At 38.3% G+C, this 18,937-nt stretch overlaps 1 protein-coding gene across 6 annotated transcripts in view; it reads left to right on the top strand.

Moving 5' to 3' along the window:
* Positions 1-16,651, top strand: part of LOC5508706 (somatostatin receptor type 4) — a 40,884-nt gene extending 24,233 nt beyond the window's left edge. For 2 of the 6 annotated variants that reach the window (XM_032377546.2, XM_032377545.2), the window contains exons 2-4: positions 12,296-13,676; positions 14,428-14,677; positions 15,235-16,651. In XM_032377546.2, the coding sequence (XP_032233437.2) occupies positions 13,031-13,676; positions 14,428-14,677; positions 15,235-15,427 (1,089 nt within the window). In that variant the 5' untranslated portion in view covers positions 12,296-13,030 and the 3' untranslated portion in view covers positions 15,428-16,651. Of the gene's footprint in view, positions 1-4,695; positions 4,876-5,340; positions 5,404-10,069; positions 10,420-10,459; positions 10,756-12,295; positions 13,677-14,427; positions 14,678-15,234 lie in introns of those variants that run through there. The other 4 variants (XM_032377543.2, XM_032377541.2, XM_032377544.2 and 1 more) reach the window with 4 other exon arrangements.
* The last annotated feature ends 2,286 nt before the right edge of the window (positions 16,652-18,937 follow it).

The following is an 18,937-nucleotide window of genomic DNA, read 5'->3' as shown; positions in this document are numbered from 1 at the left end:
CCCTAACGCTACATTAGAAAGTTTATTTTGGTCTGAATTTATTAAAGAACCCCAATATTTCAAAGCTCTACATTAAGCCTGGGTTCGCAGTGGGAATCTTCCCACCTCCGCCCGGCACGCATTTAAGCTGCAATATTTATTTACTCCCAGAGAAGCCATCTAATAAATTTTGTATGTACTACCTCGATGGGGTCTTTATCTACCTTGTCTTTGCGGTCCACCCCCAAAACCTCACTTCCGTAAAAAAGAATTGGCGATATTAGGGCGTGAAATAATTTTAGTGTTAGGGGTACATTGGTTCGAAAATGGTTTCCCATTTTGTTTCTCAGTTTATAAAGAGCCTTTAGGGCTACCTTTTTTATTTCTTGTTTGGCTAAGTAAAAATTTCCCAATGCGCTGGAATGAGCGAAATATGTAATTATTTAGTATCCGCAATTATTGAAGATCAGTACTTTGGTTTTGTCTAGGTTAACGGAAAGCTCACTCTTGTCGCAAAATTCACCTAGGACATCAAGGTAGCTTTGTAACCCATTGCTGATCTTGAGCACATTACCAGATCATCCGCGTATAGCATGCATGTTAAGGTCTTTTTTGCGTATCTCACAGTCATCACGATTCCTAGCGTTGAGTTTTTCTGGCAGGCTTCTTAGGTAAAAGTTGAATAGAGTTGGCGAAATATATCATGCACCCCTCTTTCACTCCTGTGTAACATCTGAATACCGGCGTCAAAAGACTATCTAATTTTACGGAGGATTTATCATTTGCATACATTGAAGTTAGTTCGTCAAGGAAACGACCTGTTATTCCTGCCAATTCCAGTCTTTTGAAAAGTTTATTTCTGGGAACCTTGTCAAATGCTTCGCTGAAATCGACCATAGCACACAAAAATGATATTACCCGCTTTTTCTGGTTTGGACTTTACATATTTATCAATTAAAATTTTCATCACAAAAATGCTATCTTCGGCCCCATGTTTTTGGAAAACCACATTGTTCTGGTTTAAGTATGCGTTTATCCACCAAAAAATGGTATAATCTTTTGTTCAGGATTGCGTTAAAAAACTTTCCCTGTTGCTGACAGTAATGATATGACTCTGTAATTTTCAGGCTTAGAAGGGTCGTCTTTCTTGTAAATTGCCACAATTAGACAATAGCTCCATATAGACGGTTATACCCCCCTTGCTAATATATTATTAAATAAAATTCTTAGTGTATTTTTCAATGCCTCCATGCCGCTATTTAGGACTTGATTCAGAACATTGTTTGCACCCGGGGCCTTCAGCGATTTTAATTCGTCTATTGCTGTTGTTATTTATTTTCCTGAGATTTGAAAGTCTAAAGGCCCGACGGTGTCGGCTGGCATTTTTGGGCTTTCTTCGCCAGACCGTCGCCCTGGAGGCCGTGCGTTTAGTTCCTGAAAATATTTATTGAATTTATACCTGCTTCTTCAATCTAAATTTTTTTCGTATCTTTATCCAGGCGCGAAGCTGATTAGCGGGAGGGGGAAGGGGGGGTGGAACCGAACCTGCCCTCTTAGAATATCTATACCTGTAACACCACCCCTCCCTCAGAATATCTATACCTGTTCATCACCACCCCTCCCTCAGAATATCTATACCTGTTCAACACCACCCCTCCCTCAGAATATCTATACCTGTTCAACACCACCCCTCCCTCAGAATATCTATACCTGTTAACACCACCCCTCCCTCAGAATATCTATACCTGTTCAACACTACCCCTCCCTCAGAATATCTATATCTGTTCAACACCACCCCTCCCTCAGAATATCTATACCTGTTTAACACCACCCCTCCCTCAGAATATCTATACCTGTTAACACCACCCCTCCCTCAGAATATCTATACCTATTAACACCACCCCTCCCTCAGAATATCTATACATGTTAACACCACCCCTCCCTCAGAATATCTATACCTGTTCATCACCACCCCTCCCTCAGAATATCTATACCTGTTCAACACCACCCCTCCCTCAGAATATCTATACCTGTTAACACCACCCCTCCCTCAGAATATCTATACCTGTTCAACACTACCCCTCCCTCAGAATATCTATATCTGTTTAACACCACCCCTCCCTCAGAATATCTATATCTGTTCAACACCACCCCTCCCTCAGAATATCTATACCTGTTAACATCACCCCTCCCTCAGAATATCTATACCTGTTAACACCACCCCTCCCTCAGAATATCTATACCTGTTAACACCACCCCTCCCTTAGAATATCTAAAATTGTTCAACACTACCCTTTCATCAGAAATCTATACGTCTTGCATCCCCTATCTGAATATGTTAGCTATGCTTGCCACTAAAGGTCATATATACCTGTTAAAAAGACGTCTACTAAACTGGCAATTGTCTAGCATTCCCAATCGTCACATTTCTCCCGAATTTAAAAGAATATGGAGAAGTCATATGGGTAGCCATCAATGTGATATGCTGGTTTAGTCAGCTCTGACGTTATGTCATATCATAAGTTTCCGCTTGCCCAAAGGCTAAAAACAGGGTGTTAAGACTCCTATTTAAGGCTATTTAAGGCAGATTTGCTCGCGACTCTTAGGGTTTTCTGCACTCACTAGAAAGTTTAAAGGACTATTCAGGAGGCCTCATTAAGCCGAACGATAGCATATGATTGCACAGGCTGATCCACTCTATGAAAAATGAATTGAAAAACTAAAAAAATGAGGATGGAAATGGTTGGATAATACTGGGCCATTAAGTGCGCTACCAAGAATTTGGTTATTCGAGTGTTTTTCAATATATTCGTCGTTTATAGAAATTGTCCAAAAAATTTGGCTAAGCCCGGGCTTAAAGGCAATACACTCCTCAAATAACGCGCAATAAACTCACCAAAATGTCTATTTGAGGACAGACAAGGGATGAAGTGCCAATGTTTGCTAATAATAAAATCGTTGCGTGATACCAGAAGACGTCAGAGCAATGGCGCCACTAAGCGCTCCGTTTTTGATGTATTATCATTACTGATGGGTCTGTTCTACCTTTGATGTGACTTTCCTGACTTAGATAATACGTAATTACACCATTTAACTGATATATGAATATAGGGACACAATACAAGATTCTGTGGTACTTAAAGAATGTCGGTTAACCACTTCTTTGTTATTGTTTATAGTTGAAAATACAACTATTGATTCGCAAGAAAATAACAACCTTCGAATGAAGTCTGATACATAATCTGATCCTTGGATCCAGGATCCAAGTCTTTCAGGCCCCAGTTTGTCTAGTCGTGAAGGCCAGCGCCCCTGGATGTGTTACTACTGTCTATCACTTTTATTAAAGAGAGGGGGGGGGGGGGGGTCCTATCATGACTTTTAGCTTTGGAAGAGCCTTGGCGCAGAGATAAGGACACAAAATGTGATTTATATGTCGTTTGGTACTTAGTATTGATAAAAGTGCATCCTTTAGGCAGTCTGCTCTCCACATAAAATACCCTTAAAAGACCCTTTTAATCGTTATGAAAATACATTAAAAAAACAATTATGATGCTATTAACGTTTAAAATTCGTAGTATTTAAAAAGTCCTTAGGTCATCCTAAAAAGAGGCCTTGAACATATTTTACTAAAGGAGTGTTAGCGGTTTTGTTTGTCATGAAGTGTAGTCTCGTGTTCTTTTACGGCTTTAAAAATGCCGTAACGTCGTGTATTTTTTAGGCATAAAATTGAAGGTCAGACATTTTAAGGTGGCCAAAGAGGGTAAATTTTTTTTATCTCTTTTGGGTCCTTTATTCCTCTCTTTTCCCCCGGCCTTGTGGCCGAATTCCCTCCGCGCGCCCCTCACAGATTGAGCCATTCAATAGAAACACTTAAAATAACTTATAAGGTCATTAAAACAGTAAATCTTTTAGCCTGCAAAGCCAAAAAAAATGATTATTGAAATCAGACGTTTTTGTGGAAAAGAGGACCACAAAATAAAGTATTTAGAAACACAAATAACAAAAACAATCATTCCATCATAAGAAAAGTTCCTTTCTGGAAACCGCTCGAGAGCGTTTCAAATGGTGAATATAGCTAGCGGCACTTCGAAAATTGGGGGATTTATTTACACCTAATCAATCATCGGCCTAGATTACTCAAATATTCCACTTGTTATTCCTTTATTTATTTTAGTTCGACATCATGTCCGTCTTTCTAGCTTAAATAATATCAATGATATGTCTTTAGTATCATTCCAGTTCTACATTTTTAACAGTTTTAATAACAGTCATTCGTAAATCTGTAATATGATGAATATACATAAACAAAACCAGAAAACTATCTATTCTCTACCTCAATCAATCTTTTTTTCTTTTTCTTTCACTTTACCTGCTCTATTTCTTTTCTTTAAATATTTATGCTTTCTTACCAAGCTAGAGATGACTCTCTTCAGTAAGCTTGTCAGAAAACAGCACAATCATTTAAGCTAATAAACCATCGGTTTTATTCCCAATAACTTGCCCGTACAATAGTGAGTGAAAGCGGTTGGGAATCAAATGGGAATGACGACTCTGATATAACCGACAATTTCTGACTTGTTATTATTTCCTCTTTTATCATACTTCTCAGGGTCGTAGCCAGGGGGTGGCCCATGGGACCCCCCCCCTCTTCTAGCAGCCAAAAATACAGTAAATATATGAGAGAAAATGCCTTGAAAGGACCTTTTGGGCCCCCTCCTGTTAAAAATCCTGGATACGTCGCTGCTTCTAATTATATCGACAGGAAGAGCGACTTCCCAGTTAATAAGACCTTTTCTACGTCTCAATGGACAAGGAGTGAGGCATCGGTCATTTTGTCGATGCCCAGGCTCAGCTAATTACAGATAACAATGAGCGGTTTGTCAAAGGAAGTCATAGGTAATTATCCGTAGATCCATTTAAGATCACAGCACTGGTTTAGTCGTATATTAGAATGAAAGTGACCGTTCTCGTTCATACAGACCCAGCTACCAGGTGAGTAGTTGAGATTTTTTTTCTGTCTTGTTTTTCGCAAGACATTTTAAGAACGAGTCGAGGAAATTTAGGAAACAATTAGCCTGGTTTATACTTCATAAGGAACGAAAAAGGGCTTGATACTTTGGCTGTTTGGCATTCCTCTGAAAACGCTATATCACCACACGACAAAACATCGAATGGCGAGAGGTTGTTTGAATAAGTTTGAATAATCTGCGACGACGATACCTAAACCAGCTTGAGGCTAAGGCAATCTGATTATCTAAAACCATCCTTTTGAAAAATAAGGTTCCAAATATGTCCTGATATTTTTTTATAATCATTTTAAAAACAGGCCAAGGTTTATTGAGACATTATTTTTTCTCATAGGCAGCTCGATGATAAAAAGATGTAGAGATATTCAACATAATATTCTCCGTTGGGCTTTCAATAGTAAGTCAGAAAGACTTTATTTTCATGGCATGTTTTACAACTTACAAGAGTAGATAATAGCTCCAGCTCACTTTTTCTAAAGATTATAAAGCTTATCCTAGATCGGAGCGAAACCAACGTTACATACTGATAAACCCTCCCTCCAACGCGGCTTTCTAAGATGTTTAATATTCTTAAATTAGACCCCCGTCTAATTTCCTACTTCTAAACCACTTTCTAGTTTCCTTTTATTCAAAGTAACGGTATAACATTTGGTACATGTTACTTGGACAGCTCCATCATGCAGAGATATCGCTTTATTGGAAACAATTTCTCAGAAAACTATGCGATGGCCTAAAGCCGAAGTCGATTTAGCTTTTGGAAATCGTTGGCGAGAGGTCGGAAATATTTGAAACCGCAGTAATTAGTTTTATTTTATTTATAGACTAAACACTTTTTCCTCAGATTGTTGAATTTTTAGAGATTCACGGATATAGATGGTTTTAACATGCCGGTGTAGCCCCTTGTTTTTCATAACCTTGTTATCATCGTTTTGTGAATGATAACAATTTGATACGAATTACCTACACACGGCAAGATTCACCTTATATATCAATTATGTCATTAGTTCATTAATCACGAAGATTACAAAGGCACTTCTAATTGAAACTTTTATTTTATTTGCATTCTTCATAATCCAACAACTAGAACATTCTTTGTAATCATTATTTGAATTTTGAAGTTACATGTCCGACACATTTTTTGTGGACTTTCTTTTTTTTTCTTTTTAACGTTTACTGATTGCATTTTACTTTTATTTGACTTTTATTACAAGTTGACTTAACTTATAAATTTCACTTCAAATATTGTTTCTGTTGGGGATATCAGAAAATATCTAATCAGATAGCCAACTTTTCATGTCATTTTTTAAATATATATTATTCCTAAAGATATGGGTATTATCCTGGCATTATGCTATACATGCTCCGATTCCAGTATTATGTTTAAAATGATCCATAATGAGTCTGAGTCTAAGAGACAACCAAACTATCCCGGCGAGTATGTAACGTATACACCTATTTCAAATAAGGTTACACTCGAAGAATGTGTTTCTTAACCCGCAGTGCTTCATGGATATCAAATAAATAAGGAAATAAGCGTAAATGAAATACAAACACGTTTCAAAAGCTGTAGAATTCTTGTTCTTATGGCGTTCACATGGCGTTCAGATACAAGGATTCAGCCGTTTTATGGATTCTCGAGTGCAACGTTATTTAAAATAGGTGTGTATTTAAAGAGACTTAGGGCGCGTTTTCATATGAAGAAACCGTTGTCGTTTTAGGACTGAGGAATTTTAGCTTCTTTTTAGAGGCTTTCTCCATTCACTAAAAATGGTCACGGTCACTGCTTTTCTCTTCTGAATACAATTCATAAAGTTTGCGAAGCACCTGCGGTACGGCATCCTTAAAAATGACAAGAATCGTGCAGGTTTTCCAAATAAGGAATATATTAGTTTCCTTTTTTGGAAGTGACCGCGTCTGGGAAAAACGACAATTATTAAGGAAAAAAAGTTCTTGATGTGTTTTTTACTCGTGATTCAGGAATGAGAATGATTAGAATAGAAAAGAGTGGCGCGTTCGTTTTTCCCATTCTGCTACCTGGAGCAGAATGAATCGATGGCCCATCTGAACATTCTCTACCAACCATTCCCATTCCAGAATGATAGAAAAAAAAACGCGCCCTTAGTCAGTCGCAAATTGTTATTACCTTGTAAATTTATAATTCCATATTGGAAAACAATTGTGTGAAGAATCTTTAAGTTATCGCATTAGATTCCCCAAATCAGCCGATGGAAATAGACGCTTCCTGTAATACCATGATCCCCTCGGATTCTTTTGTTTTCTGAGGGACGATTACTAGCGAAATTCTCTCGAAAACAATAGATGGTTCTAAATTTCCAGCCTGCGGCGTCGGGACTTCGACTAATCATCCCTCGGTTGCGGGGACATTTAATCACTAAATTCTCCTCGAGCCATGTTATAACTTACAATATTATTTTGCTATTATTTTGCAATTTTTTAATGTTTTGTAATTATTTTAACTAAAATTACAAAGGCGGCCTGCTTTTAAATCAATCAAAAGCAAGAGACATGATATATCATGGTCTATTGTCAAAAGCTATTTTACTTTACCGTCATTTGGCACCCATAAAAGGCTGACTCGTCTCTCTGTTTATTATCTTAAGTCTGAAAGCTTATCGAGTTCATTTAAAGGCTTTGTCGATTTGCTATAATTAAGATGACATCATTAAATGCCTTGATCCATTTATCATTTCCCTCTTGCTAGACAAACTGGCGCACCGGTGGCAACCATTCTCAGATTATAGATTTATTTATTCGCTTAACCACTTTCACCAAATATCTATAAATAAAGCTAATATATGTATAGATCTATATATTTAACTGAAGTATGTAAAATAAAATAAAAAATAAATTCAATTAAATTTAAATTTTTAGTATATAAGGTGGGCGTCGCACTACAGAGCGAGGCTCCAAATAAAGTGCGCCTTGAAAATAATGTTTAAAATAGCCTGCTTGCAGGCGGTACTCGGTGTACTCGGTACTCGGAAAACCCTCTCCGTTCGGTGATTGGGTGCCATCTTGTATTTTAAGCCGCGTGGTTCCTGGGGGCGAGCGCAAAAACGGACGCAGGGCAGGGGGGAAAAGGAAAAAACCCTCTTCTCTCTACTTTCCCTTTATTATGTAGGTCAGCTAGTCCTTTCTTCATCGTCCCCTCGACAAAGGAGGTTTACTGGGGCAATTCAAAGTGACGTCACTTTTAAAATGACCACAGGGAACAACGTTTTTCTCTATAGAAAAAATGATAAGCGTGCCTATTTTTTCCCCATTTTTGATGCCCAAAATTTCTTAATAGCCTCCGTTACCTCAATGAAAATATATTTTTTAGGCAGTAAGTTTGTATGATAGATGATATTAGCAAGCCCAAACTAAAGCCAATGGTCCTTTCTTTATCAAATCAAGTATTTTTTCTTGAAAATTGGTAAATTCGAGAAGTTGCCTATTTTAAAACATGCCAAATTGGAGCGTAGAGGATAGGGGATATTTTCTGGAACTACACATTGAGGATCCGTTAGAGACGATTCACTTGGTAATTAGGTATCTTGAATAAGAGCGAGTTACAGTAGTCTAGGTGTATTGTGACAATTCTCTTGAATATCCTGTTTTCGATCTTTTAAAATCGATTACTTACAGTTGCTTTTTCAAAAGTAAAAAATGAAAATGGTTTGGTGCAAATTTCGTGTACTTTTGTTTGTTTGTCTTTAATTTTGTTTTTTTGTCTTTAATTTGAAAACTATGTCTGCGCGAGAGTTGCGTGAGACAGTCTCCAAATGTTATTCAAACAAAAATAAATGAATAAAAATCGGCTAAATAGTTTAGTCTAAAATATATATTTCCAAAGAATAGATTCGGTTGTCCGGATGTCATAAATCAAGTGTGATTGACCCCATATACGCAAAATGGAGTGGTTTCATTGCAACTACAGATTTTAAGATTTTGTAAACACCCCCGATTTCATTTGCACGTGCATCGCACCTTGCCTATTAATAATATCTCGTATTTATTATGAATTTTCAAACTAGAAGAATTGGTGATTATGTTCGCAACAAATCAGATCGATCGCACGTGGGATACTAACGGGTTTCAATTTGAACGAATTTTTGAAAAGAAATCAAAGTCAAAACAACAAAATAATTGTGTGCTTTTCAAACACGCTCCAAGTTTTTAATCATTTATGGGATTTTTCATTTGAATACAAAATGTCCTGTTCGAAAATTGTTTCGTAAATAACCGTGTCGCCTAAAATTTGTGGCTTTATTCCTTATATCCAAAATTAAAAAGTAATCAACAGCAACTGTTTTAATTTAAGAGAAATTGAAGAACACTCGATAAACTTTATTTTGATATAAAAACGTCTTATTTTCAGTTGGTTGGGCCGTTCTTATTTTTGGGACTTTTTAAGGGTGAATATGTTCTTTACGATGTTCTTCAATTTTAGTGTATATAAAAATATATTACCCAATGAATTATCAGGAAGAGAATTACACAAATGATTAATAGCAATAATCAATAAAAAGGTTGTTATTATGAGCACAATTTGATTCTGCATTTTAGAATGCATCAGGTCTAGAAAAATTCTGCTATCTGAGCCTCGGCATCTTCTTAGCATGTTCTTAAAATTTGGTGAAATCTCAGGGTGAACGTTTTTATAAAAAAGTTTCTTATAAAAAAAGGTGTACGTAAACACTAATACTTTGAAATAAGCTAATGAAAAGGCCTCGAAATCAGCATCAGACTGTTGTTTATCTGATAATCTTTAACGTAAAACGCGAAAAATATTTAAAAATATTGAAAGCAGTGTGTCTATTGGAAGTTTCTTTGAGGATGTGATTGATAATTTAGAGCGAATGGCTTGTTAAATATCTCGAATTCTAATAAATTATTTTGTCTTTTAACGGTTGAGTTTTCGGTCGGACCTCCGGAAGTAAACTGGTGACAATGCGGCTTTAAATAAGCTAATAATAATAGCCGTATACTTCCCACGCTGTAAAATCTAACTTGTGCACTTATAACATAAGATTGGTTTTCTATTAATTTACTCTCTAGCGAGGTCGCTGCTTCTTCTGTTCAGAACAATTTGTAACGAGGGAAAACAAATGGCAGACAAAGACAAGTAGAGTTATTACAGAGAGACCCTCCGAAATACAGGAAGCCGCTGCTACAAAAGAAAAAAAGCCGTCGGCTTTCACGCTCAAACCGCGGGAGGTGAAAAATAGACTTTTGTCAGTTCAAAATGGCATTTCAAAATGATCCATACGTTTTTTTTTTTAATATTTGCAAAAGAATTTAGGCAAACAGATGATCGGTGTCAGACACAAGCCACGTTATTTGCATGTTTTATTTTCTCCCATTCCTACCATGGCTTCGGAAAAAAACTCACTTGGTTGTAAATTAAGAGGTAAGAATTCTTGCTATTGAATGATGATTATTGCGCGCGTAATCAACACCAAAAATCAGCAGAATGCTTTCAATTTCCAGGGATATGTCGGCGAGCAATTAACATGTCGACGCTAGACCATTCAGAGGTTCGCAAGCCTCTTGACAGTTTTATCTTTAGTTTTTGTGTTTGTTTGTGGATTCTCTTTTGGGCGAAGCTGTATCAGAGCAACCGTGCGAGCTCCAACCGATAATCATTTAAACAAACTCACTTTGCCATTGATGTTTTATTACAAGCACAAACAGTTTGAAAGAATGAAATCTATATAGCAGTGGAAAGTATTGTTGACCGAAAAAGGTTTGTGGATAAACTGCAATAATAACGAGTTCTAAACTTCAATTAAGTTTACTCATTATCAATGTCTACAGAAAAATGAAACATTCTAAACTGAAAAAGTGATACCTCAAATCGTTTTGGCCTCTATAGAGGCCACGTTATGATAGGCAATATAGGACAAAGAACGGGACGTAAAATCGCGCTATATGATAATATCATATCTAAGTTTAGTTAAGTCTATTGGTTGAGTAGGTACCATACTATATACGAGAAAGACATAACTTAAAAAATGAGTTAATAATAACTATAGTTTAAAATATTTTTTACCGGAATAGTGAGACTTTATTTACGAAAGTCATTGGTGATAGCAGTTGTTGAACCGGAGGTTGAAATATCAATTATATTGGGCGTCCTTAAAGTTGTATAAATCTTATTTTCAATAGGATAAGTGTCTATTGTTCCTTCGCTTTTGTTCAATTTTAGGTCGGTAGAGATAAAATAAGTAAAAACCCATCTTATATTTAACGGGTAGGTCCGCCTACACGAAACAATTGCTAGTCATAAACACGTTAATAATATGCAATTATACAATTCACCCTCTTTCATATCCGACAGCGATTAGCCGTAATTCTTAACTGACTTAGAAAGATAACGTAACAGAGTAAATATATATTCTTTTTAATGTTGTCTTTATGCTTTTCGGGTTTTCTTCCCTTAAATGGTGGGTTAAATTTTGTAGTTATGTACATCCCACTACTGGCTTTGTTGGAAAAGCTTCTGATGATTCACAGTTTCTGACATTTACATCATAGGGCGCTAAGGTACTCGGCGTTTAAGTGCCTTTGGCAGCCATACACTTAACAAAACTTACACTTAAAACAAAGTGTAATAGTTTTACCAAATTAAATCAAAAAGAACGCATTGGCTTTCCCAAGTCATCCGACAAAAATGGATTCATTTTCACACTTGGTACTTTGCTCAGGATGACAAAATTATGCGGCCGACAGAGGCTGTTTAAGCATGAAGCCCTAACTTGGATGTCAAAAATTTTAAAGCGCCTATGTTATATTTGCGCATCTTGTTTGCGCATGAGGTTTTGTGTTTCCTGTAATTAGTGCGGGCTCTTGTAGCAATAATCGTTCGCGCAAACGCAAAAATCTCTTCTCCCCTTTTAACATATTAAAAAAACCTACTGTCGGCGCAAACGGAGCATGGCATGTCAAGACCGAGTACTAATTTTAGTTATGACCAAAGATGATACGTGAGCATGTAGCGTAATAATTTATCCATTCTTTTTATTCGGCAGAATATGCTGGTTTAACCATTTTGTTTTAAATTTAGCAGCATACCAATATAATTGCCCTCTTTCAATGAGTAAACAGCCATTTTAAATTGGCTATTTCCAATTTGCTCTAGAATTGTTTGAAATAGGTGTATCATTATATGTTCTATAAAGTACACTATCTTGCTCTTTCACTAGTGAATTTGAAAAAGAAGAGTGGCCCTTGAAGTTATTACTTTATCCCTCTATACAAACATAGTACCTTTTTCGTTTATTCAGGTCTTCCCCGACGCGATAATTAGTACATAACCCGACACGGCCAAGCGCCGCACGTGAGAAGAAAGCCATTTGTGCAAACACTTAGAAAGCAGAAAAGACAAAAGTAAGAGGAAAGATCAACTATCAGCGAGTCGTTGAGTTGATAAGAACAGCCGAGGCAAGAGAAGAGGACACTTTGATAGGTGCATTTCATATCAGAATATCGTCACGAGTTCCATCGGCTATCGTTAGACTAACGGGGACGCTCTCAAACGCGAGTAAAATACCAATGATCCAAAATACTCGTGTACTCAATGCCATCGTTGTCATCACAGGCAGTGGAATAAGACATCAAATCAAAAGTAAAGTCACGAAAGGAACAATAGCTGCATTTTCTGCGTCATAATTGCCGTTAACAGTAGCCATCTACAAAGTAAAAAATAAAACAGCAACAATAGCTGAATTAACAAAGAAGCGCCTCCAACAGCAACAGGAACAGCGAACAGCGATAGCAGTTGTCATTTGCTTCTTCCATATCATCGTTGCCCCCGACAGTAGCATCAACAAGGACAACACGAGCAGCGACACAACAGCGATAACAACAACAACATCGCAACCTATCAACACCAGTAACAACAGCATCGCACCTGTAACAACAAGAAAACGTCATATATAAGCCTAGGTGCTGGAAGGTATAATAAGGTGTCACTTATATCAGGTATAATTTAAAAAAAAACATTCATATGCATTGTCGTCATGAATAATTCAACTGGTGCGACACCCGAAATAGACTTCCTAACTCACTCGCAGATCGCCCTCAACGTCATCTACTCGATCCTAGTCATTATCGGCACGATCTTTAACAGTCTAGTTCTCTCTGTTGTCTGCACTACCAGGCGACAGCGGACTGCTAACGATGTCTTCCTAATATCCCTGGCTACTGCAGACCTTTCCTACATTTATATAGTCGTCGCCTTCTTCTTCTGCAACACTTATTTTGTGGGTCCAAAGCATCTCATTGTCTGCAAGACGGTACTACCGCTAATATCCGTGCCGTACACAGCTGGGATATTTACAATCGTTTCTATGGCAATACAACGCTGCCACGTGATCTTGAACCCCTGGAGGCCGAAGGCCAAACCACGTGTGATTATTGTCTGGGTAATTGGAATATGGGTCGCGGCAATTGCGATAATTTTCGTGCCGCTCTCTTTGCTGGCCTACTCGGGAAAAGCCTACTGCGACATTGGTTGGACTTCAGTGCTCATGTTCAAGGCTTACCTGCTGACACTATCTGCAATCCAGTATTTTATCCCGGTGCTGATAATAGCCTTCGCGTATATACGGATGGGACTCTACCTCTGCAAGCCAAGAATACCGAGGGATAGTGTCATATCAAGAGGTACATTATTGATCCAAACCCTTTTCTAGGAAGTGATCATGTCCCCAACAGCAGTTCTGTCCCTTTTCTAGGAAGTGACCGATGTCTCTCATAGTAAGTTACCCTTTTATAGAAAATGACGGGTGTTTTGTCCCATTTCCAGGAAGTGACCGATGTCCCCAAAAGCAGTTCTGTCCCTTTTCTAGGAAGTGACCGATGTCCCTCATAGTAGTTTTACCCTTTTATAGAAAATGACGGATGTCCCTGATTGTAGTTTTGGCCCTTTTCCAGGAAGAGATTGTAGTTTGTCCCTTTTCTAGGATGTGACATGTCCTTTATTGCAGTTCTGTCCCTTTCTAGGAAGTGAGCGATGTCTCTGATTGTAGTTTTTTCCCTTTTCTAGGAAGTAAGCGATGTCCCTGATTGTAGTTATATCCTTTTTCTAGGAAGTGACAGATGTCTTTGATACTAGTTTTGTACCTTTTCTAGGACTGTTGCCTCTGATAGTAGTTTTGTCCCTTTTCTAGGAAGTGACTTATGTCCATGATTGTATTTTGTCCCATTTAAAGGAAGTGAGTGATGTCCCTGATCCTATTTCTAGGAAGTGACAAATGTCTCTGATTGTAGTTTGTCCTATTTCCATGAAGTGACCGGTGTCCCTGATAGCAGTTTTGTCCTTTTTCTAGAAAGTGACAGATGTCTCTGATTGTAGTTTTGTCCCTTTTCTAGGAAGTGGCCGATGTTCCTGATGGTAGTTTTGTCCCTTTTCTAGGAAATCGCTGTCTACATCCTCGTGAGGAGTCCAAATCGGAGAGTATACAAATTGCCAAATCTCTCGGAGCGATTGTCGTATTGTTCATCGTTATGTTTCTACCGCAGCAAGTGTCACTCTATGAGTATTTGTTTGGCACAAACACAAAATGGGTACTATACTATCAGAGGTATGCTGATCTGGTCAGCATATCTCACAGCTGCCTTAATCCAATACTGTACGGAGGGCTGACCAAGCGCTTTAGACACAGGTATAATGTTGATAGTAACAGAGAGTTATTACTTGTGGGGAGTGTTCATATTGTATGTAGGCCTGGCCGAGTGCTTTGGTCACAGCGGCACAGGTGATGATCAAAATGATGATGTTGGTGGTGATGATGATGATGATGATGATGATGTTGGTGTGATGATGACGATGATGTTGGTGATGATGATGATGATGATGATGATGATGATGATGTTGGTGATGATGATGATGTTGATGATGATGATAATGATCAAAATGATGACGTTGGTGATTATGATGATCAAAACGCTGATGATGAAGACTATGATTATGATAATGCTGGTGATGGTGCTAATGGTGGTGATGATTGTGATGATGATGATGATTGTGATGATGATGATGATGATGATGAAGATGATGATGATGGCAATGGTGGCGATGGTGGTTATGGTGATGATATGCTAATGGTGACGATGGTGGCTATGGTGATAATAGTGATGATGGTGGTGGTGGCAATGGTAATGACGAAGGTGGTCATGGTGAAATAAATGATGACGATAATATGTTCCGTGTCCCTTTTAGGTTCCGTGAGTGGCTCAAGTCGTTATGTGTGTGTTTTCGTCAAGGTTTTCCCAGTCGTCGCACCTCGCCAGTTATGTCTTCCACAGAATGGACTTATAACCTTAGAGACACTTGGTGGACACAAAACCTAAGAGACACAGGGAGCCCAACGATATGCATGATACGTGACGAAACAGTTACAACACCATTGTAGATTCAGGTCTATATAGAACCAACACCATAAATTGCAATATAGCATCTCTTAAATATTTTAACATTGTGACAAACCTGATGAAAATCTACTAGATTTTTTTTCTTTTCCCGGGTACCTGTTAGATTACCACGTTCCAAGCAGCTCCATGCGTAAGAAAGATATAAATACTTCTGGTTATTTTGTAAACGGTACAGATTACTCGCATTGGAAAAATTTCCGAAAAATGTGAAATTGCTTGAGAGGTAGAAATTCCGGAAAATCGTGTACCATTTGCAGTTTTCCATATTTGACCGAGGCCCCCATCGGCCAGGACCGCAAAAGTGGAATTTCTGCGTTCAGAATCAAATGGTAAATAAGTCACCCCGGAAATTCTGGAATATAGAAAACTTTTTCTTACCATTATGACATTCCGGAAAAATCTGGGATCTCATTCCAGAATTTTCGATTAAATGGTAAACAATCCTCGTGACGACAAATCGCCAACCTCAGGAAAACCGAAAAGAGCGCCATAGGGCCTGGGGCGATGTTTCGCCATGTCTGCATAGGGTTGTGTGTTAGTATGCCCAATGTCAATTCGTAAAAGGAGAATCAGTTATCAAGGGCGGAACCAGGAATTTTTTTTCAGAGATGCGGGATGGGAAAGTTTCAACATAAGGTCAAATCGACAGAGCAAAAAAATGGCATAAAATTTTCCAATTCTTATAAGCTCAGGATTCCGCATACAAGGATTTCCCCAAGTTTTAAAGAAATCTAGAAGATATGAAATTTAGATATTAGCGAGCAAAGTTGGCTTAATTTCTGATCAGAGCCCGACATCTCCTTAAAAACGAGGAGAATTAATACTTTGAACATTTGAAAATTGCACCTCAAGCCTCATATATCGAAGATGAATCCCTTAGAAAAAAAAAACGCTTTGTGATATGTTGGTTCGCATAACTAAGGAACCTCTATGCACAAACTCGAGCTTACCGAAGTTAACCAGACCTTATTTTGGTGAAACTTGCGATTTTTTTTGCTCTGTCGGTCAAATCAATATATCGTACGTTTGTGAATAGTACCCAGCTCCCTTTATCGGGATTTGTAACTCGTTCCTAAGCCTCCTGAATGATAAACAAATGTGATAGACGAGTTTATGGATTGCTTCTCTAAGCAATTCAAAATAATTTGTTATTGTCTACCTGTTTTGGCGTTTATAGAAGGGAAAATAAATGCCAACTTAGCAAATATGGTAAGAAATTTCTAACAGTTGTCACTATTGAGGCCGATTTAGACAGCACGATTTAGTCATATAAGACTTGTCTACTACGTTTCTTTGCACTAAATTACACACTACGACTTTTGCAGTCGAGCATCGCTGTGGAGTCGTAGGATTATTTACACTCTATGACTCGAGTTGAAGAGGTGTCGCATACGACTAAATCGTGCTGTCTAAATCGGCCTTTCAACAGCCTTCCAACGAACTATCTTGATACGCCAATTGGATGCAGTACAAAGTTGAAAAAATCTATAGGTTTTTCACACCCCATTACACGTACTCTAGATCTGCCACTGGGATTCCTCGACATTCCCATGACGTCACCCTTTCATTTACGATTGATTTGCAGAGGGAAACGTCGTTTTACTTGTTGTTGTTGTTACAACTTTTTAATAACACCTGATTATTACAAATCGCGACGGAGGTGTGTTACTAATTGCGACAGCTTTTTTTATTACAAATCACGATGGGTGCGTATTACAAATTGCGACAACTTTTTTATTACAAATTGCGACAACTTTTATTACAAATTGCGACAACTTTATTTTAAAATGCGACAGGTATTACAAATTGCGACGATTATTACAAATTGCGACAGTACATACACCCGTACTTTGCGAAAACTGAAAGGGCAAGAAACTAAGGCTACTGTCGCGCTTAAGCATGCATTTGAACTCAACTTACAAACAGCAAGAAAATCTCAGAATCCCGAAAATGAAGAATTTTGTTAGGACAATGAACATAATGCTGGTTTTTATTACGTTTTTTTTATGCGATCGCACCTTTTGGCCCTCTTATGCGCGCTTGTTATTAACGAATACATGTGTAGTAACGCAGTGAAATGCTTTGCCAAAAATAATCTCGATTAGTCGATTCTTAGCCTGCTAACCAGCTCTAAAATACCTGTTTTGGGGGTTTCGGGAATTCTCGCAGAAAAGCGAGATGATTTTTTGCCACCGAGATCCAGGAAAAATAGCCTGCGTAGCGGCTCGAGGGAGAGGGACTGGGGAGATGGGGCGAGAGAAGAAAAAGCGAGCGCGCGGCCGAGGGGGACTGGGGGGCGGGGAAGAATATAAAAGGGGCGAAAGCTAGTGCGACCGCGCTACCGTTACCACCAAGACAAAGTTTACCATGCAACGCGCGCTACAGTGGCCACCAGAACAAAGTTTACCATGCAACGCGCGCTACCGTGGCCACCAGAACAAAACTTACCATGCAACGCGCGCTACCGAGGCCAACAGAACAAAACTTACCATGCGACGCGCGCTACCAGAACCACCAAGACAAGGTTTACCATGCGACGCGCGCTACCTTGGCCACTAAGACAAAGTCTAAAGGAGGTTTGGCAATTAGCATGCGAGAATACTAGCTCTTATTGACACTATGTTTCAAGTTCTCCTAATTATCAAATTATTAGAAGAATTCCGTCGTGTTTTTTTATGCGCACATACACGCATGCAGAATTTCATGCCTGTCAAATAGCATGTTTTTTTTATCCGACAACGAACAGTATATAGATTAGTCAAGTTGTTCTTTTGTTGAATCTATTTTATTATGATGGTTTCACTGCATAAGTGACACTTATAACGCGAATTTTATACCCTTAAGTATAGGAGGAGCAATTTCCCTTGACAGCACCTTGAAAAATAGTTTCATTTATTTTTTATCAGTAGAAGTAAAGTGTTTTACTTAATCTTCCCTTGAAGTGTTTTTTCACACTCTTGACTGAATAGGAAGCCTGCACTCGTTATCAGACACGAGCTAGCATGCTTAAGACTGCTCTTAACTCAAAAGAAAAACGCTTTTCGGAAGCCGAAGTCTCATCTCGTCTTGCTAACTAAACAGCTGCAAGAAAGAGAAAGGAAAATTTACTATACTTAGGATGCGATGTTTTTATTGTTACTTCTCCTTCATCTTTTGTTGTATTATAATAATATAATAATATCTACTAATTTCTTCGCATTATCATTTTCGTAAAAAAATGTTTTTCATCTTTTGGCCTTTTCTAGCAAAAGTAAAAGCTACAACTTCCTGACCATCAAACAATTGTATGCCGACTTTTAGATTGTTTTCCTTGTTTGAATTGGGCTTATTATGCCAGCGATGGAAATAGCGTATTTACTCGCTGCGTTGTCTAGGGCCCCCGAATGGTCCCCCGAAATTTCGATGTGCTCGCGTGCTTGCGCAATTTTTTTCCGCCGTGCTCGCATGCTCGCGCAATTTTTTTCCGCCGTGCTCGCATGTTCGCGCAACTT

Source organism: Nematostella vectensis, chromosome 5, assembly GCF_932526225.1.
Source record: "Nematostella vectensis chromosome 5, jaNemVect1.1, whole genome shotgun sequence".
Lineage (NCBI taxonomy): Eukaryota > Metazoa > Cnidaria > Anthozoa > Actiniaria > Edwardsiidae > Nematostella > Nematostella vectensis.
The sequence above is the reverse complement of the archived record's forward strand: the minus strand, read 5'-3'. Positions and strand labels throughout refer to the sequence as shown.